The following is a 27,040-nucleotide window of genomic DNA, read 5'->3' on the forward strand; positions in this document are numbered from 1 at the left end:
CTCCTCTGTCTGCCTAAGGGGGAGTGGGGGGGTGGGGGGGGTTCAGACTTGGTCCTCTCATATAACTCTCTCCCACACACTCTGAGGATGTGGCATGTGATTGCAGTAGGTAGGAGATATAAGGGGGTATTTTAAGGAGTTTTGAACCTTTCTAGGGTACAAAAATTATATCCAATGACCTGGACTTTGTTCTTTTAATTAAGATAAGGCTTAAGGAAAATACTTAAGGACTGAACTATACATAGGTTATAGCTTCAGAACATTAAATTGGCTCTCCTGTACCTAGACAGCCAACATTTTCATTTATCCATTCTTTTGCTTTTCTCATCTGGTCCTAGAAAAGAGATTTGAACATAAAAACCTAAGAAGGTACTTTTCAATGCTTTGTCTATTTTCCTGTTGAAGGCTACATATATTCCTCAGGGACAGGTAGATGGAGGGTAGAAAGTAGCGGGAAGCTGAGGGACTGTTCGAAGCCACAGAGGGTGGAAGTGGAAAGGAATGCTGGCTCTTTGCAGTTATAAAGTGTGTGTCAGAACACCTACAGGCCTAGGAGACATTTTGAGGAGGCTTTTACTGGCAGGAGAGCCTGCTTCCTAACACCTCTTTATGTCTGGTTTGAATAAAAATAATAAAACTCTGCACGTCCTCATTTGTTCTTTCCTCTGCAAGTGAGGTCCAAAGGCATTGGCAACCAAATGTGTCCTCCTCAGGTGGCCTTGAGCCCTACAGCGAGTCCTGATTTTGATTGCCAAGAAAAGAACAGTAAAGAAAAACTGTGGGCCTAGGTAGAAATCTGTCTTGTTGGGTTTTTTTCCCAAGTTATTTGTCATGTGTATAGCTATATAGATAGAACTCTTGAAATATTTGCCTCAAAATTCCAGTAAAGAACCCAAGCGTAGTGTGTGTGTGTGTGTGTGTGTGTGTGTGTGTGTGTATCAAAATCTTTACAAATATCAACTGGGCTTAATTTAGAACGTTCATTTGGAAGCTTTTTGAAAAGTGCTGCCAGCTATTAGGGTTAGGAATTACAGCCAAGTATGAGAGAACAAGTAGATTAGTTATTTAATTGAATAATTATTAGGCATGTACTCAATAGTAGGAGCAATAGTAGAAGCAGTGTTTCAGGAGGAATCTTTAAAGAGTGTTCATATAGGAGGGCTTCTGATTTTCTGATTGAAAAGTTGGCCTACAAAAAGTATTACCATGTTCAACCTACATACATCTGTGTTGATGAGTGAAAAATGGACTGAGAAGAATGAGAAGAATTCCAGAATGAGAAGAAGACCTACACAGGAGCAGGAGTAGGGATAATCCACTACTACTACCATAATATTGCTTTTTTAAAATTAATCATAACTGTTTTCAACAAGTAATTGTTCAGCATCCCTTAAATTCCAGGCACTGTGCTAGGTGTTGAAGATGAGAAGAATAACATACAGTACCTGTCCTGGGGCACCTACAGCTTAGTTACAGCAAGTAAGCAAATGTTACAAAACAACATGATAAGCTATATCTACTGTGGAATTATGGATAGGAGAAGGAAGGAGACAATACATACTACTATCTTGGAAGATTCAGGGCAAATAGTGAGCAGATCAAGATGGCTTCCCAAAGATAGCACCCTCTGAATTGAGACTTGAAATTTGAGTAGGACTATTTCAGGTAGATATCAAAAGGTAAGAGTAGTAGAGGCAAAAGGTATTCCACTTGAAGACAACAGCAGGTACCAAGGTGTGGTTTTATTAGCCCTACATGATTTTACAACAAGGAACATCACACATATATTTGCATGTATTTTATTTTCAGATAAAAATATGGACTCTGGTATTTTTCCAGACCACCATCTCCCATATTGTTAAGACTCGTACCATCTCCCTGTTTGAAAAAACAAAGGAATATTCAAATAAAATAGTGACTAGATTAATTAATTAATTAAAAGCTGAATACCCAAAGCTCTATTTTTTTAAAACTAATTTCTCCCATTCCTGAAAGAGCTTACTTGGATGCTAAAGATTATGTTGTGGTTGCATGGCTTCATACGGTTGTGTTTTTTTGTTTGTTTGTTTGTTTGTTTGTTTGTTTTTTATTAAAGACACAAGAAAAGGAGACTTTTCTCCCCAAGTGAAAACGGTTTAAATTTATAATTTACTTTATCATTAAGCATCATGCCTGTGCCGTCCGGTGCCCATGGACTGCTATAGCCCAGATGTCTCCCCATAAGAATGGAGGGGCCTTGAGGGAGTTACAAGTCTTGTCCCAAAGATCTTATATATTAGAAAATGGTAAGTCACCTGCCTGCATGAGGAAATTCTGAGCTCTTTATCTGCAGTGGAATACAAATGCCCACAGTTATAGCCTCTCAGTAATGGTGAGTTGAGTTCTGTAAAGAAGCAAATGTGAACTGAAAGAACACATTAAGAAATTAATGTCCATGAACACATTAGCATGAATTTTTAAAATTTTGTTTAATGTTTATTTATTTTTCAGAGAGAGAGAGACAGAGAGAGACAGAGCATGAGTGGGAGAGGGGCAGAGATAGGGAGACATAGAATTTGAAGCATGTTCCAGGCTCTGAGCCATCAGCACAGAGCCCATTGTGGGGCTCAAACCCACCAGCTGTCACATCATGACCTGAACTGAAGTTGGATGCCCAACTGACTGAGCCACCCTGGCACCCCAGCATGAATTTTTAAAATCCGTTTAAGATTCAATAGTCATTTTTTGACCTATTTACTGCGTGTTATCCTAATAGTCTTCCAGGTAAGTATTGTTATCCTCATTGTACAGAGAAGGAGATTGATAATCTGTGAAGCTAAATTGTCCTATTAAATAACTACAAATATCAGTGCTTGGAGGTGAACCCAGAATTTCTGACTGTAAATGTTCTTTGCACTGTATTCAGTTGTCACTTTAAAATTCAGAAAGCAGGGGCGCCTGGGTGGTTCAGTCGGTTGGGCGTCCGACTTCGGCTCAGGTCATGATCTCGTGGTCTGTGGGTTCGAGCCCCGCGTCGGGCTCTGTGCTGACAGCTCAGAGCCTGGAGCCTGTTTCAGATTCTGTGTCTCCCTCTTTCTCTGACCCTCCCCTGTTCATGCTCTCTCTCTGTCTCAAAAATAAATAAATGTTAAAAAAAAAAAGATTAAAAAAAAGTTCAGAAAGCAGAGTCCTAAAGGAATGGAAGTCATAATTAATAATTTTTTAATGTTTTTTCTATTATTTTTTAAACTTAAATCCAAACTAGTTAACAGATAATGTAATAATAACTTTAGAAATAAAATTTAGTGATTCATCACTTACCTAAAACACTCAGTGCTCATCCCAACAAATGTCCTTCTTAATGCCTCCCACCCTTTAAGCCCCCTCCAAACACTCCAGTAGTAACTCTCAGTTTGTTCTCAGTATTTAAGAGTCTCTTATGGTTTGTCTCCCTCTCTGTTTTTATATTATTTTTGCTTCCCTTCCCTTATCTGTTCATCTGCTTTGTATCTTAAATTCCACATATGAGTGAAATCATATGATATTTATCTTTAGCTTAGCGACTTACTGACTTATTTCGCTTAGCGTAATATACTCTAGTTCCATCCACAGTGTTGCAAATGGCAAGATTTAATTCTTTTTGATTACCAAGTAACATTCCATTGTATATACACACCACATCTTCTTTATCCATTCATCAGGCAGTGGATATTTCATAATAATTTTTGACAAAAAGGATTGAGGAAAAGGAAATTTTCTATCCATGAGATACCATCTGGGTAGGCTATTCCAGGTGAGCTGCTGCAGAACGGGGCTGAGCTACCTGTAGGGGTGCTATGAAGAGATCAAGGGAACAGCAGAACCTGCCTGTCCAGGTGGTTGTAGAAATGGGCAGGAAAGGTGTTAGAACCCAGGTATTTCACTCCAGAAGGGGTTCAGCTCCAGATAAGAGGCGCTGGCAGAGCACATCACTAAGCCTGATCCAGCACATTGCTGCTTATACTTTTCATTCAAACCTTGGTTCCATAGCAAGGGCAAAAATATTCACTCTGCAAGGACTCTGTTGGTGTTTCAATGAAAACATTAAAAAAATATGCCAGGAAAACATTTCCCCCTGAGTTTCTTCACAAATCTTGTGAGTGGGGGAGAGAAATATGTAAGAAGAAAAGAAAAATGTAAGTAAACAGTGCAAATCAAACCAGTAGGCGAGCTTGCATATCCAGACTGCAGGAAGAAAAAGGAGTTATTTCAGCTTTATGTTGTTTTCCCTGAATATTTCTTTTTTGTTCTCAATGTTTTCAACATTAAACACTTCATGATGTTGCATCCACATTATAAAGTGTAGACCTACTAACCCTACCAGTGTCTGTTCAACTGGTCACTTTTTCTTTCCTTATCTGCAAATATATAAGGCCCAACCTGCAACAGTAAATGTGTTATTTGTGGACTGTTTCCATCCACAATACCAGTGACATAGCTCTTCAAAAGTTGTGTGGACAACTGAAAAGGCTTTATTAGAAGCAAAATGCTCTTATAACAAATGGGGTGCATCTTGGTTCAAACTAGTATATCAGAATTCACAAACACAAATGCAAAGAGGGATAAAGTAGGGGATGCAAAAGATTGAAGCCACCTAGATGTAAGAGCAGTTCAGACTGTTGCAAGGTAGAAAGTAAACACCTCATCTTAAACAGGAAGCCACCACTCAGCTCCAATGGGTCATTTCCATGAGGAAAAAATGGTCTAACATTGCTAGATCTTGTTTTACAAGAGTAAATTTTTTTTTTACCAGAGTCTGAATTCTTATGTATAATTTTTTACTGTTAGCTAGCAATCCTAACACTTTTGAAAGCAGTCAATTGCTGCTGGCAGCAGATTACAAGCTCTGTGGTAGGTGAGGAATGCAAGAGAGAAGCCATGCTCAGATAGCGCCATTTATTGGAAAATGAGTACCTTCTATGTTGTTAGGACTTTGCTACTTAAATTGACCAGTAATATTTATATCACAAGAGGATGACTTAGAATTCAGAATATAGGCCCCTCCTCAGACCTACTGATTCTCCATTTTAACAAGATCCCTAAGTGATTGGTCTGCATCTCAGAATTTGAGAAGCACTGATACTTGTATAAGGTCATGCTTAGTGTTAAGGACATTCCTGATGCTCTGGAGGGAAGCTTCACCATGGTATGCTCACCCTAGGAGGCACCAAAGAATGATTTATCTCTAGGAGCTACAGATTATAAAGCAGCTGAAGGCTATGGTTCATTTGTAGTCTTCTGTCTATCCTCTCTTGCTTGTTCCCTTCTGCCCATTCTTGGTCTCACCATTTGTAGTCAATGAAAATATTACTGTTGCCTTCCATGGACTTCCCAGACATCCAAGCCAACAGCAAAAGAACCACATAAAGGGCTGTAGAAATTTCCTAGATTTTCACCCTAGAATTATCTCTCCCCCATCTCCTCTCACCATCTCCCCCTTGATCATCATCTTGCTTATTTTTGTTTGTTTAACCTTTTTGTTTTGTTTTATCTCAGCCCTGTGCATCACCATGTGAACTGGCAACCCATTATGGACTTATTTTCTGACTTTGACCTTGTCCTCCCTTAGGATGTTTTTTCTGAGTGTTCTTCCTCCTCTTGATTCTTACAACTTCATAACAACTTCTTACGACTTACCTGAGTCCTGCCCTGCACAGGCTCCCAAGCCAATGGTGGCCACTCTTTTCTACCTGTCAGGAGTCTGGAATGAGATACTTTAATCTCCCCTTTGATGTGAACAGATAATTAACAGATAATACTTAATTAGAAATTAAGTATGTATCTTTTCTAAAAAATATTGACATTTGAGTCTTGAGGGAAATAAAATACCATTCTTCTTTTGAAAATAGCTCAAGGTAACACTAATGTGAAACCTAGCAAAGTTGCTATGGACTGTGGTAACTTAGTAAGATAGAAAATTACTTACTCACCAAAACCCATAAAATACCTAGGAATAAACCTAACCAAAGAGGTAAAAGATCTGTATACTAAAAACTATAGAAAGCTTATGAAAGAAATTGAAGAAGACACAAAGAAATGGAAAAACATTTCATGCTTATGGATCCAGAGAACAAATATTGTTACAATGTTAATACTACCCAAAACAATCTACACATTCAATGCAGTCCCTACCAAATTAACAGCAGCATTCTTCACAGAGCTAGAACAAACAATCCTAAAATTTGTGTGGAACCAGAAAAGACTCTGAATAGCCAAAGCAATAATGAAAAAAAAAAAAAAAACCACAAAGCTGGAGGCATCACATTTCTGGACTTCAAGCTGTATTACAAAGGTGCAATCATTAAGACAGTATGGTACTGGCACAAAAACAGACACATAGATCAATGGAAAATAATAGAATCCAGGAGCACTTGGATGGCTCTGTAGGTTGAGTGTTCTCATGATCTCATGGCTTGTGGGTTCAATCCCCAACTTGGGCTCTGTGCTTATATCTCAGAGCCTGGAGCCTGCCTCATATTTTGTGTCTCCAATTCTCTCTCTCTCTCCCCCCCACCCCCGCTTGTGCTCTGTCTCTAGCTCTCAAAAATAAATAAATATTAAAAAAAAAAAGGATAGAGAACCCAGAAATGGACCCACAAATGTATGGCCAACTAATCTTAAACAAAGCAAGAAAGAATATCCATTGGAAAAAAAGACAGTATCTTCAGCAAATTAATGGTGTTGCAAAAACTGGACAGTGACATACAGAAGAATGAACCTAGACCACTTTCTTACACAATACACAAAAATAAACTCAAAATGGATGAAAGACCTAAATGTAAGACAGGAAACCATCAAAATCCTGTAGGAGAGAATACAGGGAGCAACCTCTTTGACCTCAACTATAGTAGCTTACTAGACATGTCTTTTGAGGCAAGGAAAACTAAAGCAAAAATGAACTATCAGGACCTCATCAAGATAAAAAGCTTCTGCAATGTGAAGGAAACAATCAGCAAAACTAAAAGACAATTGATGGAATGGGAGAAGATATTTGCAAATGACATATCGGATAAAGGGTTAGTATCCAAAATCTATAAAGAACTTATCAAACTCAACACCCAAAAACCAAATAATCCAGTGAAGAAATGGGCAAAAGACATGAACAGACATTTTTCAAAAGAAGACATCCCGAAGGCTAACAGACACATGAAAAGATGCTCCATATCACTCATTATCAGGGAAATACAGATCAAAAACACAATGAGATACCACTTCACACTTGTCAGAATGGCTAAAATTAACAACTAAAGAAGCAAAAGATGATGGCAAGGATGCAGAGAAAGGGGAACCCTCTTACACTGTTGGTGAGAAGGCAGACTGGTGCAGCCACTCTGGAAAGCAGTATGGAGGGTCCTCAAAAAATTAAAAATAGAGCCTACCCTACGACCCAGTAATTGAACCACTGGGTATTTATCCAAAGCATCCAGAAATGTTGATTTGAAGAGACATATGCACCCCAATGTTTATAGCAGTACCACCCATAGTAGCTCAATTATGGAAAAAGCCCAAATGTCCATCAACTGGAGAATGGATATGGTAAAGAAGATATGATATAGAATGATAAAGAAGATATGACATAGAATGGTAAAGAAGATGTGATACACACACACACACACACACATACACACACACACACACACACACACACACACACACATATATATATAGAATGGAATACTACTCAGCAATGAAAAAGAATGAAATCTTGCCATTTGCAACAACATGGATGGAACTACAATGTATTATGCTAAGCTAAATAAATCAGAGAAAGATAAATATTGTATGACTTCACTCATGTGGAATTTAAGAAATAAAACAAATGAACATAGGGGAAGGGAAGGAAAAATATAAAAACAGAGAGGGAGGCAAACCATAAGAGACTCTTAAATACAGAGAGAAAACTGAGGGTTGCTGGAGGGGAGGTTGGCAGGGGGTAAATGGGTGATGGGCATTAAGGAGGACACTTGGGATGAGCACTGGCTGTTATATGTAAGTGATGAATTGTTAAATTCTATTCCTGAAACCATTATTGCACTATATGTTAACTAACTTGGATTTAAATAAAATTAAAAAAAAAAAAAAAGAAAATCTGGCCACAGAGAAGTCCTCAGAGGACGTTTATTCTGAGGTTCCATAATGAAAATTTGGTAGAAAGGGAATTACAAATTGTCAGAGGCTACTTTCTTCAAGGCCAATCTTCCTTCCAGCTATTCAGGTATTTGCCGCAGCCTGTCTCAAACTGAGGCAGTCATCTAAGAATTTCCTGGATGTAAATCCATCTGTACAGGTTAATAAATGACTCACAGTCTGTCAGGTACTAGGTACACTGTACAGAATAGTAAAGTAGTGACACCAGAATCATTAAATCATCTCTTAGCCTCATTTAAGTAATAGTCAATTTATTATTCCTCACTGTCTAATTGTCCATTTGGAAAAAAATTATACTTTCTTTTTTTACAGTGGGGAGTCCACTTGTCACTGAAGACACTTTAATCCTAAGGGGAAAAATGTGCCTTTAAATTATAAGTAATCAACAAAAACACTTAAAAAACATTTACACCATCTCACCCATATAAGTTTCCAAGCATAAATATTCTAGCAATGATCATGCAGCTTAAAACACTAGACCACATTATAAAAATAAGTCAAAAAAGAAAAATCCTTAGTTTGGTTTAGTAAGTCATATTCTGAAAAACTTCTGAGAATTTACCTCTGAAAACCAAGGAGTTTGGATAAAGTAAATTAATACTTAGTATAATTGGCATATACAAATAAAAATACTTTCATTTTGAGGCAAAAAAAAAAAGAAAATGACTTACTCTTTTGGATATAAACCTCTCACATTTTGAAAATGCATTTAATTGAAGATACCCTCTTTGATAGATGATCCCCTTGTAAGATGTATCCTGCCAAACAATTTTTTGATGTCATGACTTCCCCAGATTTTCTGTGACAGTGAGGGGACAGTCTATACTTCCCTTACTTCTTGACCTTGCAGTGTGGGAGTCCTTGGTTTGTGATGATTCTGGTCATTCCGACCAGGGCCCTTTCACTCTTGCCCTGGTTTCCCTATCTTTTCTTGTCTTCACTCTCACCATCCCTTTTATTTGATAAATAGCTATTGAGCACCTATGTGTAAGTGCTCTAGGGACTTGGGGATAGGTTAAGACAGAAATGGCCCCTGCCTTCATCCGGGCAGGAAATATAGACATTAGATAATCAATTATACAACTAATTCATTAATTCTGTAGTAAGTGCTATGAGGAAGTATAGCCATTACAAAAGATTCTACTGAACAAATACGACTTTTGCAGGAATAGTTTTTGCAGAATAGTTTCCTTGAAAGAGTGATGTGTGAAGACTAGTTAAAAGATATGGGCAGGACAAAGAAAAACCATAAAGGGTCATCCATTTCCCCATGGTTAGTAACAGTGGGGCACCATTATGTGAAGGGGAAAGGGATGAAGTGGTACTAAAACCTGAAAAGAGAGCTGTGTGTACAGGACCAACTTAATGGAGCTGTGACCTTTGACGGAAGGACATCTAGAGCCCATATAGACCCTGAAAGGAGGGAACTTAAATAATAAAAAAATACATACCCCAAACTTAATCTTATCACCCACTCTTGATCTCCAGTCAGTGTCTTTTCACCTACATTGTCAAATTTAACCAAAAACCAGGGAATAAGGGAGCCCATTGAAGCAGTCCATACAAATCAGCCTCTTGAGACACAGAGCAGGGTGGAAAGGATGGAGAATGGATCTGGAAAAGAATAATCACCCATAAGGATTTTGGCAATAATCTAAGAGAAATTGGGAAGTCGTGAAAAAGTTTGGAGCATGGAAATACATGGTCAGATTTGTATTTTTAAGTTACTCTGGCTACACTTTGGTGGAAAGTGAAGGGGTACAATGACACAATTTTAGCAGACATAGAAATATCTAGAGGAGATGTGCTGTTAGCCTGGACTAGATAGTGGATGTATTTGAAACCATTTCAAGAGATAAAATAGTTTAGTGATGGACCGCATATGGGGAAGAGGGCAGTGAGAAGGTAGAGATGTGTCCATGATGACCTACAGTTTTCTGAGTGGGAATTGATGCCTTAGCTAAGAAAAGAGACACTGGAATAACATCTGGATTCTGGATAAGATCCTATGTTCGGGCTCAGAGCTGGTGATTTTTGAGGTGCCTATGGGCCAGAATAGGAGTCTAGGTATTATATATGATAGAGAGGCTGCTAGACATCATGTTTAGTGTTATCTGGGGAGCAAAATGAGTTGTTTCCCAGTCTTGAGGAGTTTAAAGGAGTTTTATGAATTCCTCTTCCTATCTCCTGAGAAGGTTGAGGTATTTGACATAGGCAGGGATAGCTTCATCTGTTCTCACTCTAATCCCAAACCAAGCATTTGTGAAGAAACTACTGTCAAGTTAGGAAAGGAGTGCTGGTTAATATAATCAGTTCCTGGTACCAGTTTTAGGTCCTGTCAAACTGTCTTTATTTTTACTTTGATAACTGATTAAATTGTAGAAAATATTGTCAATTACAAAGTTTCTCATCTTGTCTCTTGGTCTTTGCTTTGATTTTGTCCTTCAGATTTTTACAAAATCATAAAGTTTGAAAGTTTGAAATCACCTTAAAAGTCATTTAGTTCCATTCCCCCAAGTTCAGTCCCTCAAGTATACCTGTATTTTTTTAATAGCGTAAACCATTATTCTTTTTATAGAACACTTAAGGGATGATTAAATTCCTCCAGGGAAGGAAACTAACCACCTCCAATAGTGCATTTCCAACTATTCTTTGGACAGTTTTTCAGTAGGCTGATCTAACTCTTTGTAATGTCCACTCTCCACTCCCTCCTTTTTTTCCCTCTGGCTTTCTGGGGGAGCATATTAAGTCCTCTTTCTCCCTTATGACCACCTTCCAGTTATTTTTTTAATGTTTATTTATTTATTTTGAAGGATAGATACAGAGCGAGTGGGGGAGGGATAGAGAGAGGGGGAGACAGAATCCCAAGCAGGCTCTGCACCGTCTGATGTGGGGCTTGAACCCATGAACCACGAGATCATGACCTGAGCCTAAATCAAGAGTCAGACATTTAACCAACTGAGCCATTCAGGTGCCCTGACCACCTTCCAGTTCTGAACTCTGGGTGCCATGTTGCTTGTTGGCCTTCTGTCAGGTACCAAACCCAGCTCTACACCTCTAATCCATCTAACATATTTCTAACCCCTTAGTATGATAGGAGGCATTTTCCAAATGGTTGTTTTTTTTGTTTGTTTGGTTGGTTGGTTGGTTTTTGTTTTGTTTTTGTTTTTGTTTTTCCAAATGGTTGTTTTGAACAAGAAACTATTTTAGCTGAGATCTGTCCAATGTTGAATAGAGTGGAATTAGTATGTCTCAAAGTCTGCAAAATATGCTTCCATTGATCCAGGTCTCTTATCTCTACTACTTATTTTGCCATAGATCTGTCTTTTTATTATTTTCTCTTTTCACTTCACTGGGTCGGGAATTTAGTAATATTTGTTTGAATATTTTTAGTATGCGGGTGACTACACCAAGTAAGCTATTTGTGACTTCCTGGAAAATTTGCCTTCACCACCTTCTGCTTGGTTCCTTGACTACTTTCTTCAAGGAGACCTGAGATTAGATGTTGTAGTATTAGAAAAATTGGTGTTATTGGGTTTTTTTTTTGTCTTTTGGGGTGTTTTTTGTTTTTGTCTTTTTCTTTCTTGCTTTTGTTTTGCTGCCGTCTTCTGTCTTCTTTTACTGAGGTATAATTAACATATAATATTAATTTCATTACAACATAATGATTCAATATTTGCATATATTGTAAAATTATTACCACAATAAGTCTACTTAACATTCATCACCATACATGGATACCAACTTTTTTTCTTGTGATGAAAATTTTTAAGATCTACTCTCTTAGCAACTTTCAAATGGGCAGTACACCTTCATTAACCATAGTTGCCATGAAGGTGGTCTCTTTGATGCCTGCCACAATAGATCAAGTATCAAGAATTATTTAAAGGATAATCTCTTTCCAATTATGTTGCATCAACTTTCTATAGTGAACTAGATGAAAACATATGTTTCTGTGTTGAAAACAATTTATTAAAGGCTTCTCTTGAAAGCTCCAAATTCGAGCCTTTCTCAATTCACTGGTTCTCTGAAACAGAGGTTAATACTAAATGGCCTTTTGTGTTTACCAACAAAAATGATAGCTGGAAGAACTAAGGAACCCCTTGGATCATTCAGCAGTGGTAATAACACAATGACTATTGTTATGCTCACTTTATGGACAAGGAAACTGAGGAAATGATGAAATAGGGAACTTGCCTCTGGTCAAAGAGCTAGAAATTGGCAGAGGCACTTACCATGCTAGATTTTAACAGTCTGTTTTATGTCTACATAACCTGAGCAGGCTTCCCATTACCTGTTTTTCCATTTTATACACAGAACCCTATCAGGTGCTGGGCATATAGTAGGCACTAATTAAAAATATATTGTATGGCTGACTAAATCAACTTGATTACATCCTCTTCCTCTGAACCTCATTTTTAAAAACAAGAAGACACATATTCCTTCTGTGTTATGTCCTTAAAGATGAAATCATACTTGGTAATAACAGGTGCTTTGTTGTCCAGAGGAATAAAGTTGTTAAGAAATGAAATCATTAACTATTGGCCAATTTACCTGGCCCTCATCTACAGATGGTTCACTCCACCAGCTTCTGTCTTACAGCTAAATTCAAAGTCCATTCAACTCAAATCACATGGGGACATGAAGAACTGTCTACATTTCAGTTTAATATATAGTAGTGTAAAGCCAGTCCATAGGTCAAGTGGATGGGGATTAGTAGGTAGGAAGTAAGGGCACAGGTGAAGAGTAAGTTATATTAATTTTCTGGTGTTGTGTAGATCAGATGACTGAGTGATTGTCAGAAATGTTTGCATAGATTGGTAAGGATGACCCCATGTACATATAGCCCTGGAGTATCGTCAGTTAATATTATGTCAGGGACACTCGAGAGTAATAAGATTTAATAAACCAAATGACCTTCTTTAGCAGATACTTGTGTTGCTGGGTGGTGTTGCTGGAGTAATGGTCTCAAATCTCAGGATCTATGAGGGAATAACTACGGTAGTAAATATTTTATTATTTTGGTCTCTAAAGAGAATTTTGGTAATTTCTTCTATATTTAAATAGTGGGTAAACCCTGTTATTGGAAGAGAAGCCCATAAGAACAGTCTGTCTGCTCTGAAAAGTTATTCGAAATGTTACAAAAGAAGTTCACTTTACAACTACAAAGGAATTTCAAGTAATAAATTGTATTACATGCATCATAAGCAAAACAGACCATTTTAAATTTCCATTCTAGATCAAAAATTATTGAAAATGTATTGAAATGATTGAAAAAGAAGAATCAGAGCAAGGAATTAATATTTGATTTTCATCACTCAGAAGATAAGTTCTTCGTTCTGTCTTGTCATCAATAATGATAATATATCTTAAAGTCATCAAACAGTAAATAGTGTAACATCTTAATTTGAGCTAAATATGTTTTAAACATCTGCATTATTGGGGCACCTGGGTGGTGCAGTCGGTTAAGCGTCCGACTTCAGCCAGGTCACCATCTCGCAGTCTGGGAGTTCGAGCCCCGCGTCGGGCTCTGGGCTGATGGCTCAGAGCCTGGAGCCTGTTTCCGATTCTGTGTCTCCCTCTCTCTCTGCCCCTCCCCCGTTCATGCTCTGTCTTTCTCTGTCCCAAAAATAAATAAACGTTGAAAAAAAAATTTTAAAAAAAATAAACATCTGCATTATTTATGAGCTTTCTACTTGCTGGAAAATTGATCTGAATGGGGAAAAATCCAGAAAGTTGCATTTTCTTGTTATTTACATTTTATTGCAACCAACCATTGGCTTTAGGGTTCCAAATGGTAGAATTGAAGAACATAAACATGCTTTAGGGAGTATGAAAAGGGATGGGAAATTTTCTGGGAATTATAGATTAGCAAGTTACATTCGAATCACAAGTTTTATTCCCTTTGCTAAAATTCCAGGCAGCAGAGAATCTGTGAAAATTACCAGTTTTGGCAAAATCTCTTTAGAAGAAAATTGGCATTCCAGTCCTGTCTTGCTACCAGCCAAGTTCAATATAATTTTTACCAAGTCATTAACTTGGATGGATCATGGTTTGCGTATTTTTAATGACTTTTTTTTCAATTTTATATATTTATTTTGAGGTGGGGAGGGTGAGAGAGAGAGAGAGAGAGAGAGAGAGAGAGAGAGAGAATCCCAAGCAGGCTCTATTCTGTCAGTTCAGAGCTTGACATGGGACTCAAACTCACAAACAATGAGATCATGACCTGCGCCAAAATCAAAAAGTTGGTCACTTAACCAACTAAGCCACCCAGGTGCCCCTTGGTTTCTAGATTTTTAAATAGGTATTCTGTGTTAAATAATTTTTAAGTTTTCTTCCCCCTGATTTAAACAACTGATTCCAACCAGCGTTTCAGTTTCACTCTTGAGGAAAAACAACAGAGCAAAGGCTATAAGGTGGTAGGTAGGCCTCTAAGGTCCTTGTGGCAGTTCTTCATCTGTGAAAGGAGAATAATGGACCTTGATTTTATCCACCTTTCAGGAAAGGTGAGAGCAAGTGAGGTAACAATTGTACTTGTGTCTTTCAAGTGAAAAGTAGTGGCCAAGAGCCCACATGTGCAGGGCAACAAGTGCCTCTCTTGCTACTTCAGACTGGATGAATTTTATACTTTGAGATATTTTGTGCAAGCTTCTTGTTAATAAAAATTATATGTATGTATGTGTGTATATACACACCTTTGTACTGCCAGTCAGAACTTCTGACTTGATATAGTTCATCCCAAAGCAAAGAAACCTGTTGTTTTATATAACCAGCAAAATAACTGCTCATAACAAATATGCAATTTATGCTAGAATTTTTAAAAAATATTTAAAAAGAAAAGGTTGAGTATTCCCTTCACCACTTTTGAAAACTTGGTAGGACTTTTCAGTTACCAGCCTCAGATGATACCAAAACAATCATGGCACTTTCCCTGTGGCAGGGAAAGGTGGATCTCTGTACCTAGGGAAAAAAGTCTCTGTGGAGCTACAGATCACAGGCATAATAAAGATCTGTTAAATTTTACATTTTAGTGGTTAAAACATCCTTTCACTCTCTGGCCCCTATCCCATTTTCATTTTCTTCTACAAGGAGTTCCAAACTGGAGCCGAGAACTAATAGTCCCTGGAATCCTCACATGCTATCCAGTAATCCTTGTCTTTCATCCATACATAACAGGGATACCAAGCCACCAAGCAGTAGGTATTATGTGCTTTCTGTATGTGGACCTGTAATCTAACTGCATCTCAGATAAACTCTATTGATGAATTCAAAGTGCTGCCATATTAAGGAGTTTACCATCAGAGCCAGAATGCACAGAGATGGCTGAGATATTTTACTTAGTTAACAGGGTTCTCATTTAGAGCTGCCTACTCAAAGCATAGCCTGGGACCAGCAGCATTGACTCCATCTAGGAGCTCATTAAAAATGCAGAATCCCAGATCCTACTGCAGACCTGCTGATCCCCGGATGATTGGTCTGGACATTAGAGACAAGATGTAGTGATTTAGAATACTTGTTCTCGATCCTAGCTACTTATCAGAACAATGGAAGAACTTTTAAAAATATGGATGCATGAGCTCCATCCACAGAGATTCTGATATGCTTGGTCTGGGATATATCCTGGGCATCATGATTTTCAAAGCTTTCTATGTAATTCTGATATGTAGCAACATTTGAGAACGATTGAATTAGACCATATAACAATACATAGTGGAAGAATTCATCACATTGAATTATCCAACCTTCACTGTGAATACCTCGTGTGTTACTACTTGTTTTGTTGGCCCATGTTACCTTTTCCTGTGGTGACTATCCCTCTTTCTTCTACCACAACTCAGGTCTGACCCCATCTGCCTTTCAAGAAATATTTATCTCCAATACCTTCTTCCCCCAGACCATCTTCTCCCTTCTTCCTTTGAAATCCATTTCACTGTACCTTTAGCTTTCTTACTGAATCTGCAGTTTTTCACATAGTAGTCCAGTCATTTATACACGTGACTTATTCCTCCTCCTGAGCTGTGAGCTCCTAGAGGGCAGAAGCCACATCTGATTCATCTTTGTAACTTTTGGGATCTAGCAAGGCTGGGTAATGTGTGTGTAGAATGGAGCTTGGAACAGAGAGGGAAAAAGGCAGAACAGCCTGGATGTATTCTCTTCAAATTATTCAAGTAAGGTGGACACACAAAGAATGCATGGCTAGAATTTAAGACCTTAATGAAATAAAGGAGAGAGCCTGGTAAATCACACCAGAGGAACAGTGGGGATACAAGTTGATAGAAGAATAGAGGAAAGAGAGCAGTGATTATATCCAGGGGGCACTAATCATGGTTTTCTGAAAGGAGAAGGCTGGATGACCTGGGAGTAGAGAGAAGTGAGGAACTCAAGTTGCTCAGAGAATTCTACTGCATATCCCAGATTGCTGGTGCAGGCTGTCATTGAGTAAGTGTGGCTAAGTTCTGCACAGTCCTCATTGCTCCTTTCAGATTTTCTCAAAAGTGATCCCCTTTCACCCCTGAATGAGCCAGCATACTCCCAGATAGTAGATATGAGTAGATACACAATCAGGATGCACAGTTAAGCTCTCACCTGTGTTTCGTTCATCTTTCAGTAGATTTCTACCTGTTAGTACAGATCAACATTGCAATTTATGCCCATTCCACATTCAAGTTTGGGATTTATATCACACTTCTTCTGTGAATCTTGAAGTACTTTACAGAAGGGGGAATTGATTCTCTGCAGGTAATTGCATAAGTTGCTATGGGAGCAGAAATTGTCACAAAAATTCATGGGTGAGTGAATCCTCCAGGAAAGGCCCAGTAAGGTGGCAAGTTGACAGGCAGATGGACAGTGGAGTATTGGGGAAATGAACTCACTTGATTTTGCTTCAAGGGACCCAAGATCCAATATCCTTAGCCATGGTTAAAGAGCAGTGTAGTTCATCACAACCTCTTCTCTGCGGTCTTTCCATTCTTGAAAAAATGTGGTGGCCACTTCAGGCTCACAGGAAGCCAGATATAGAACTGGATTTAAAGGAAAAATCACGGAAAGCACATGCTTTCCATACCCTTTTACAGCCTGACTAAATGCCTAAAAGGAAGGTCTCCTGGGCCACTCCTAACTCTTAAAGAGCTACTCCCAATATAATATTATGTCAAAGGCATTCTATCAGGAGCAAAGAATATATAGTAACTGACTTGTTAAATTTGTGAAGCCAAGGCAAATATATCTTAAATTTTCTACTTAGTATCCAATAGTAAAAAGTAGAAAGGAACCAGTATTTAAATTTCACTTCTATTACTTGTTGGGTTTTCTTGTTTATAAAATAAGAATCATGATGGCTGCCTAGCTGGTGTGTGTGTGTGTGTGTGTGTGTGTGTGTGTGTGTGTGTGTTGAAAAATACATAAAATGCACTAACATGGGGCCTGGCATAGAGTAGGTACTCAACAAGTATTCAGATATTTGTTCCCTCTTTCCTTCTCCACTTTGTATTCCTACCAAAGTCTTATTAAAATCTCAGGGCCAGAGAGCCCACTATTCAATGGCAAATAGGTGACTTGAGAAAAGTCAAGTTTTCATGGGGTGTGTGGCAGCTAAGAAGAGAATAGAGGCCAGAGATAGGAAAAAAACTGTAGGAGTGTGGTTGTTCTGGTGATGGCTGTTGCAAACAAAATTTTTGAGTGGCCAGATGTCCTAAGTATAGAATTTCCCAACCTCAACACACACACTTATGCTCCTGACAATGAGCCCTCCGCTCATTGCTCTCCTTCCCTCAATCACCATCCCATTACCTAACCAGCTTCCTCTTTCCACTTAGGCACAGAAAAATTGAATGCAGGCTTCCTCTTCCTCTAAAACCTGTCTCCTTCCAACCCTTTGAGAGAAGAAGGGATTAAGGGCAAGCACTTTTAATATGCCCACAAGCCACTGAAGTTACTTTTTCATTTCTTCTTCTCCCCAACCTTCAGTGAAACAGAAGGAACAAAGTCTTGAGATTGGTGGGGAAAGTGGAATGGGCCAAAGGGGCCATATAGCACTGTGAGATCTGAGTACCTGCTTCAGTTACAACAGAGCTGCAGGTTTCAAGGGCTTCTTGAAGCAGAGCAGCCTGTACTGAATTCTAAAGTGAAAACCAGAGGTGGAGTCACAGCTTAGTCAGGACAGGCCTTTTCCACTCTTTTCTACAGTGAGTGACAGATGGCAGATGGTTCCCTGGATTTCCAAAGGAAGGGCTTCATTTGTTTGCACATTGCATTCTGTACTGATTAAAGAACAAACCACCTTCAGTGGTAAATGTTTTGCATTCTGGGGAAAAAAAATAAGTAGTCGGGGCATCCCACATATTGATGAAACACTGCTCGTAGTTTCGTTACTTGAATGTATATTTCAGGTTCAGCAGATATGCTACTTTCCTCTCAAAGCCTATCCTGAGTCCCCAAGTAAAGACAGCTTCTTCTCCTCTATGAACTCAATGCACTTGATCTGCATCTCTTTCAGGAACTCTGTGCTCTGCTTATGCAGGTGACCTGTGTCTTTTTCCTGAGGATGGAAATCATGTCTGGCTTATCTTTGCATTTCTCATAGGACTTGGTAAAATGACAAAACAGTGACAGAAGAGGAGAATCATCTGTTTGACACCTATAGGAGCCTACCGTCCTACAGACTCTCTAAAGCCCATATAATTCCACCCAAAGTCAGGCTCATCACCTCATGCCAATAATCTTGACAAAGCAGAATTGCTGTTTTGTGTCCCCTGTTTGTGAGCCACCATGAGATGTGAGCTTCTTCACAACTTCTTCCTCACCTGTTTATGATCAAGTCTCACTGCAAACCCCTTCTCTGTCTGGAGACAGACCTGGCTTCACTTGTAGTCAAACTTCTCAGAAGAGTGGAGTATGTTGCCTGTCTTAATTGATCATTTTCCATAGGCTTTTCAACCCATTCAAATCTCACATGAGCTTCCACACTCCTAATGACACTAAATAAATGGTCCTGTTGGCAACATTCAACCCTATTTATCAATGCTCTTCTTAAAACACTTTCTTCTCTTGACTCCTATGACACTCTACTAGATTTCCATTCACATCTCTGACTTATCCTTGTCCTCTGCTGGCTGCTTCATTGTCTCTATCTCATCTTCAAAGGCTGGACCCACACATCCATCATATACCTCTTCCACTTTATGTTCTCTTTGGACTTTCATGCACACCCACGGCTGCAGTAACATACACCACACAGTGTCTGCTCTCAAATCTGTGTCCTGAGCCAATCCCTTGTTGAGATCCAAACCTGTGTACCAGTCTCACTGGCTGCTTAATTTCAACATTTCTAAAGTTGAACCTGTGATCTCTTCCATAAAACAACATCCCCCTGTTATGTTCCGCAGCTACAGAAATGTGCACATGTGCAAACTATACTTCTTCCCATAAGACTTAGTCACAATACTAATAAAATAATTATAAATTAGCTATTAAATGTCTGGCTCTTCTAATAAAATATAAGCTCCCTCAGAGGAGGAATTATATCTTTGGATAATTTTTTTGTTTTATGAATGAGTCAATGCGCAAATTAATGAATGCATGGGTGAATGAATAAATGAATTTGGCTAGAATATCCTCCCAACCCCATGTAGCCTAGCATTAAGAAATTATTCATTCTCTTCATAGAAACAGAGAGCAGATTGGTGGTTGCCAGGAGCAGGGAGTCGGGGGTGGAAGAAGTGAGTGGAGATGATTAAAAGGTACAAACTTCCAGTTATAAGATGAGTAAGTTCTGGGGATGTAATGCACAGCATGGTGACTATAGTTGATAATACCATATTGAATATTCGAAAGCTAGTAAGAGAGTAGATCTTAAAATTTATCACCACACACAAATAATATACTTGTGAGGTGATGGATATGTTATCTAACTTTATTGGCTAATCATTTTGCAATATATACATACATTGAATCATGACATTGTATACCTTAAGCTTATACATTCTTATATCTTAACTATATTTCAATAAAGCCCCCCTCCAAAAAAAGAAATTATGAGTTCTCCAATGGGATATTGCTTTTGAATGCATACTCTGGAAAAAAAAAGAAAATGTGACATACAAAGCATCCATAAAATGTGAAAAGATAGCTAGGGAAAGATACTTATCTAAAGGAAAGTGTGTGGGTATAGAAATCAGAAATGTAGATGGTAGATTGTAACCTTCATATAGCTTCCATAGCTGTTGGTTCTGGGTTTTCCCACTGCCAGAGTGAGCTTCATGCAGTGGCCTGTTTCACACGCTTTCACCAGCAGGGATGTGACTCTTCCAGCACCTAATGAGAGTGGTCCACACAGCTGCATCTCCAAACTGACAACTCTCCCAGTTTATCTCTAGCAGTTCAAAAAACTGCCTTTTCCAGTTGATCTATTCGTTGCTTGATCAATACTTTTTTTTTTTTTTTTGTAAAAAGAAGAAGATATATTCTTTCTTTAAAATACTGGGAGAGATAAAGATGGCATACTTAAAAGTCATCACAGCACTTGAGCCTTCTGGAACTTTTTGTTCTGAAACATTTTCACACATCTATAGGTGTGGAAATTTAATAGTATAAAATAGGCTTATTAAATGTTAAACCAATACACACATCATAAATAATAAAGTGAGTGTGTGGGGTATTATGCTGGGCATTTCTCCAAATTTTCTTTTGCCCAATGCTTTCTATGAGTATCAGTGACATGGCTGCCATCCTGTAATACTCTACTCTTTGAGAGCAGATTATGGACTTCTACCATTGTATCCTTCATAGCACAAGCACTTTGCATTTCAAAGAATAGTAGCGCTAAGTGGATTATTTGTTAAAATCAAATTATCAACATTTCTGGTTTTTATGAGGCACTTCTGCTTCTGCCCATCCCTGTAACCCAGGCTGTCACTAACCACAGATTGACCCCTGGGGAACATCTTACTCAGGTCTCCCATCTTCACAGCACTGTATGCATTGGACTTTAACAGATTCTCTCTTCCCATCAAACCACATCTCTCCTGTATCCTGAGCCATCTGAAATACTTCCTGTGAAGTGCTGATAGAATACACCATCCTGTGAGAACATGGTGGTTGCTAATGGTTTCATTTTTTTTTAGCTTCCCAATTAATATAGTTGTAACTAGTTTTTATTAATAATAATGTAGCAACAATGACAATAGCTCCCATTTATAAAGGAGGGTGTGGCAATAGTATATGCACACTAGTTATTGGATTGTTATAATTACCAGCGATGATGACCATTGTTATTAGTATCGAGCTTGTACTGAACTGGACTTTATTTCTCTCCTTTTTTGGTGTTATCTCAAGTAAGCTATTAGAATTATAGTTACTTTATGTCCCAGAATTGATTTGGAGTAAATAAACGAATCATGTGTGTAAGGGTGTGCGTGGAGGTGGGGAGGGTGGGTGTGTGAACAGTTATGTGTGTCTCTCCTGATTTCAAAGCAATTCAAAAGCTTTATAAAGACGGTAGCTAAGGATGTAGACTTTGGCATCCAACTGCCTGGGTTCAAATCCAGGTCTCTCGAGAGCTAACTTCTGTGAACTTAGGCAAGCTTTTTAACTTCTCTGACCTAATTTTCTCATTTGTAAAAAAGAATAACCACAGCACCTAATTCATAAAATTTTGAGGATTAAATGACAGATGAATGTCTATTATGTTATATAATAGCACTCACTAATGTATGTTGCTATTTTTTTTTAATTTTTTTTAACGTTTATTTAGTTTTGAGACAGAGAGAGACAGAGCATGAATGGGGGAGGGTCAGAGAGAGAGGGAGACACAAAATCTGAAACAGGCTCCAGGCTCTGAGCTGTCAGCACAGAGCCCGACGCGGGGCTCAAACTCACGGACCGAGAGATCATGACCTGAGCCGAAGTCGGACACCTAACCGACTGAGCCACCCAGGCGCCCCTGTTGCTATTTATTTTTATTATTACTATTTTTTAAAAGAACTGGAAGAATACAGAAAAGCAAAAAGAAAAGTAGTCACATTTAATTCCATTATATAACTACTATTAACATTCTAGTCTATATAATTCTGGTTTTTTTTTGTTTATATGTATGCCTAAGTATGTTCAATTTTTATAAAATTAGAAATTATTTATTACCACTTTATAATTTACTTTATCAATTTGCTTTTCTATGTCAATATTTAGTCTTGTACATAGTATTATCATTCGCATGTTAACTCAAATATATGTGTTTTGTAATTTAGTGACTGGACAGTTAGGATGCTTTGAAGTTTTTACTCTTACAAATAACAGAAATCTGAAATAATCTGAATATACACCTTTGGTATATATTTGATTAATTTGGGCATAAATCTGTAGGAAACAATTTAATAAGCTATAGAATATAAAAAATTAATACTTTAGTTAAGACTTTTATTCATTTCAATCAATAGTATATGAGGCTTCTAGTTTCTGTGTAATATTGCCAAGTCTGTGTAGCAAATATTTTTTATTTTACCTAATCTAATGGCTTCTATGCAATATGAGACAAGTTATTTTAATTCTAAACCTAGATTTCCAACCTGTAAAATTAACTAATGGGCACAGGATTTAGAAATATAGTCACAGGTCATGAAGTTTACAGTATTCTAGAGCTTTTTGATGCTCAATATTTGAAGTATAGCTCCAATGAGAAAGGGTGGTGAAGTTGGGTGAACACCAGAAGAGGTTGAAGGGATGACTACTGAAGAGCATTCCCATGAATGTTGTAACTGTCCAGAATGTCCCAGGTTGATCACACTTGTAGATTCCAATTCAGAGAGTGATATAATTAACAAATATAATTTGAATTTATTATTATTTTTTTATTACTGTCTATCCTGCTAAAATGTATGCTTCATAAGGGCAGGGATGTTTGTTTCATTCACTGATGTATCTTAAGCACCTAGCATGAAACCTGACACATAGTAGGGGGTAAATAATAAATGTCTATTAAACGAACAAACTGAATGAAGCTACCCTATATGTTAAGAGACTGCATGCCCTAGTAACTGGCAGAATACCCTTCCCAGCATAAGTGTGAGTAAGCTGCCATGATTGAGACCTCTTGGATTTGCTTCTTCCCAGCAACCATTGCTACGTCCCATGACATAGCCTGTCTCAGATATGTTAATGCCTTCAGCCTTCCCTACTGCAGTCCACACTCTTCACAGTAATATTGGCCCTCTCTGTTCAAACCCATTATGAGTTGTCTTACTAGTTCAACTTATTTTCAAGTTCTTAGGGATATTCCATTGTTGTGCCTTCATACAACCTAGAACAACCACCTAATAGGGTAATTGTGAATATATTATATGGGATAATATATAAAGTAAAATATATATCTGTTCATTTAACCAATATTATTATAGACTCAGGAGCCAATTCCACACAGTTCGCTTCTAGGTTGCAAAACTTAATTCCTGTGTCACTTTGGGCAAGTTACCTGATGATACTGTGTTCAGTTTTCTTATCTGTAAAATGCAAATAGTATGTGCCTTCCTTATAGGACTAATGTGTGGATTAAATTAGTTAAAGCATGTGAAAAAATAGAAATAGTAAGTAAATATTATATATTTTGATAAATATTATTGGCAGTAATAATAACCTCATTGGGAATTTGCTCTGTGCCAGAAACCAAATGTATATTATGTCAGGTAATTCTTAAAACAATTCTATGGGCCAACTATTATTGTTACCACAAATTCATTAGTAAGGATATTAAGGCTCAGAAGGTTTTATTAATGTCCTAAAACCATACAGCTAGTGAGTGGTTGAACCTGGATCCAAATGCAGATGTGTCTGAAATATTTTCTAATGAAGAATTTTTTTCTTAAAATATTTTGAAACATCTGCATTCTCATTAACATTATAATTTCTGATATCTGATTTCTAGGCTTTTTAGCCATGCTCACAACCTTAGAACGTTTTTCAAGAAATTAACTTTCAGTGCATGTGAATATTTAAACATCCATCTGTTAGTGTAAGGGTATATAGTTTCTAAGGACACTCAGAGTCACTTACTGTGATTTTACTGTGGCCCAGTTCACCAATCTCTGTATTTCCTCTAGTATGATGTTGGCAAAAATCAGTCAGTTAAGTAATTAAATACAATTTAAAAATTATGGGGTGGCAAATGATGACCAATATAGACAATCTCTGTTCCATGGTATGGGTTTGGTAAACTTATAAACCTTTTATAATCTCATGAAAAGAATGGCTATCCTTGGAAGATGAAAACATAAACCTTTCAGGATTCATTTTTCAGCAGTGTATTGAAGTTACAAGAGCTCTAACCTAACAGTGATTTTCTACCCAGTGTGGAAGTGTCCTGACACTAGCACTAGTAGAGACCCATATATTATAGAGTAACTGGCTGGACTGAGTGTGCTGTGTGTGACCAATATCCTTCTCATTCCAGTGACAGACTTGAAATTTGAACACTTTTCAGACACCCCTACCACATAAAACAATGAAAACTGAAAAGCAATCCATGTACAGATGTTAATCCAGCTGCTGTATTTGTGGGCATAATTTGCTATGACATATTTGACAGATTATTTTTTATATTCTTGAGATTTATTTATTTTCATTGAAATATACTAGAAAATATTGTTACCTTTTGCCAGGTGAATGAGTGGGGATATTTGGTAAAAGTGTCTTTCATAGTCAAGAAATCTCAGCAATGTACTGAGAGCTAGCATGACCATGAATTGGCAGAATGGTAGTAATTTGTGAATGATGTTCATTCAGGAAGCACATTAGAAGGTTAGCAATGATAGCGTGGGTTTGCACAGGATTCAGCTTGATGTTTGAAGATCTTATTTTTCTCTTCAACAGGTTAATTATGTATGGCTTTGTGAAAGCTATGGTATATGCTGGCCAGTTGAAAAATGGAGACTTCCATTTCACCGACTGTTTGTTTTTTGGTTCACTGATGTCTGCTACAGATCCAGGTAATTGCTCAAATCGTATGTTGTGTGTGTGTGTGTGTGTTTCTTTTTATGAATCAAACATTTATATTAAATGTTTCTCTAAAGTCCTTCACCTGAGTCTACATCATAATAATAACTATTCCTTTTCAATTGTAGTTGACATATCTGTAAGTCATTAAAAAAAAAAGAAGAAGAAAAAGAAAGAAAAGAAACAGGCGAATATTCTAATAGCTTTCAAAAAATGGATCTGAAAGCAATTTCAGTAGTAGGAATTTCAGAATTTAAAATTCATTATAGCTTATTTTTCTAGGATATATAGCCATTTTGAGCTATAGGAGTTATTTTTTTCTCCAACTTGTCTTCTTTCAAAAATGACCTATTGAATTTAAAAGTAAAAAATATTTTCAAAAAAATTGTTTACTATGGAACTTTTCAAACATATTAAGAGTAGGGAGAATAATAAAAAGAACTGTCATATACCCTTCAGCAGTTACCAATATGGTCAATATTGTTGTCTACACCCCCCCTACACTCCCTCTCATAATGACTGGATTATGTTAAAGCAAACCTCAGATATTGTATCATTTATTTGTAAATATTTGTAATGGTATTGTCATTATGAAACCTAAAAATATTTATAATTATTGTTTTTTTTAAATATTATTTTAATGTTTATTTATTTTTGACAGAGAGAGAGAGAGAGACAAAGCATGCGTGGGGGAGGGGCAGAGAGAGAGGGAGACACAGAATCTGAAGCAGGCTCCAGGCTCTGAGCTGTCAGCACAGAGCCCGAAGCAGGGCTCGAACTCACAGACCGTGAGATCATGACCTGAGCCAAAGTCAAACACTCAACCGACTGAGGCACACAGGTGCCCCTATAATTATTTTTTAATTTTATCAAAGAGCTAGTCTCTCTTCAAATATCCCCAATTGCTTTTTTGTAATTATCATTATTAGTTTGTATAATAGTTTATACAAATTAGGGCCAAATAAGGGCTACATGTTACAAGTGATTAGTGTTGAGTATCAAGTCTCTTAATTTGTATGTTCTTCTTCCATCTTTTATTTTCATCAGTTATTTGTTGGGGGGAAAATAGGCAATTTGTCTTGTGGTTGGATTGAATATGGCTCCTTAAAATATACCTCTATAGCACATGTTTCTTGTAAATCTGATGGTTAAATCTAGAGGCTTAATGAGATTCACGTTCATCTTTTTTGGCAAGATTACTTTGTAGGTGGTGTCGCGAGTTTCTATAGCAAAATATCACGTAGTGATAGTGACTCAGCTGTCAACTTGACTCATCACACTGTTGTACAGCTATTCCAACAAAACCCACCAGAGCACACCTGTAGCTAAAAAGATGTGTTTATTACATGTTATAATGAGAGAAAATTCACACCAGAGGAAACATAGGACCTCTCAGTGGGTATTAGAAAAGACTTGTTATAGGCTCAGGCATAATACGTTTGGTGATTTGAGGGAGGGCTTAAGGAATTGGAGCTTTGCTATGGATAAGATGCTGTCAGGAAGCAAGAGCGCATTTTAATAAGTCTTATCTAAAATCAGGAAAGATTGGATTGAGCCTAAAGTTAAAATTGGTAAAGAAGTAGTGGTCATTTAGAATAGCTAAGATAGGAAGATGTTTGGTCAGTTTTTTAGTTTGGACAGTGTTCATTATTTCTGTTGAGACATGATTATAAATTATTGTTTTGTTGTCGTTGGATTGTTTTGTTTTATTTATTCATTTACTTTTGTTTTGGGGTTTTGTTTTAGAGAGAGAATGCACATATATGAGTGGGGGAGAGGAGCAGAGGGAGAGAGAGAGAGAGAAAAAGAGAGAATCTTAAGCTCAGCATGGAGCCCACCACAGGCTTGATCTAATGACCCTGGGATCATGGTCTGACCCAAAATCAAGAGTTGG

At 37.6% G+C, this 27,040-nt stretch overlaps 1 protein-coding gene across 17 annotated transcripts in view; it reads left to right on the plus strand.

Moving 5' to 3' along the window:
* The window catches only part of SLC9A9 (solute carrier family 9 member A9), a 698,450-nt gene that overhangs the window by 278,632 nt on the left and 392,778 nt on the right, over positions 1-27,040 (plus strand). For all 17 annotated transcript variants that reach the window (XR_008297954.1, XM_053221337.1, XM_053221339.1 and 14 more), the window contains one exon: positions 25,024-25,139. Coding sequence is in view for 16 of the 17 variants with exons in the window: in XM_053221337.1 (XP_053077312.1) it covers positions 25,024-25,139 (116 nt within the window). In the remaining variant the exon portion in view is untranslated. The remainder of the gene's footprint in view (positions 1-25,023; positions 25,140-27,040) is intronic.

This window comes from Acinonyx jubatus, chromosome C2 (genome assembly GCF_027475565.1).
Source record: "Acinonyx jubatus isolate Ajub_Pintada_27869175 chromosome C2, VMU_Ajub_asm_v1.0, whole genome shotgun sequence".
Classification (NCBI taxonomy): Eukaryota; Metazoa; Chordata; class Mammalia; order Carnivora; family Felidae; genus Acinonyx; species Acinonyx jubatus.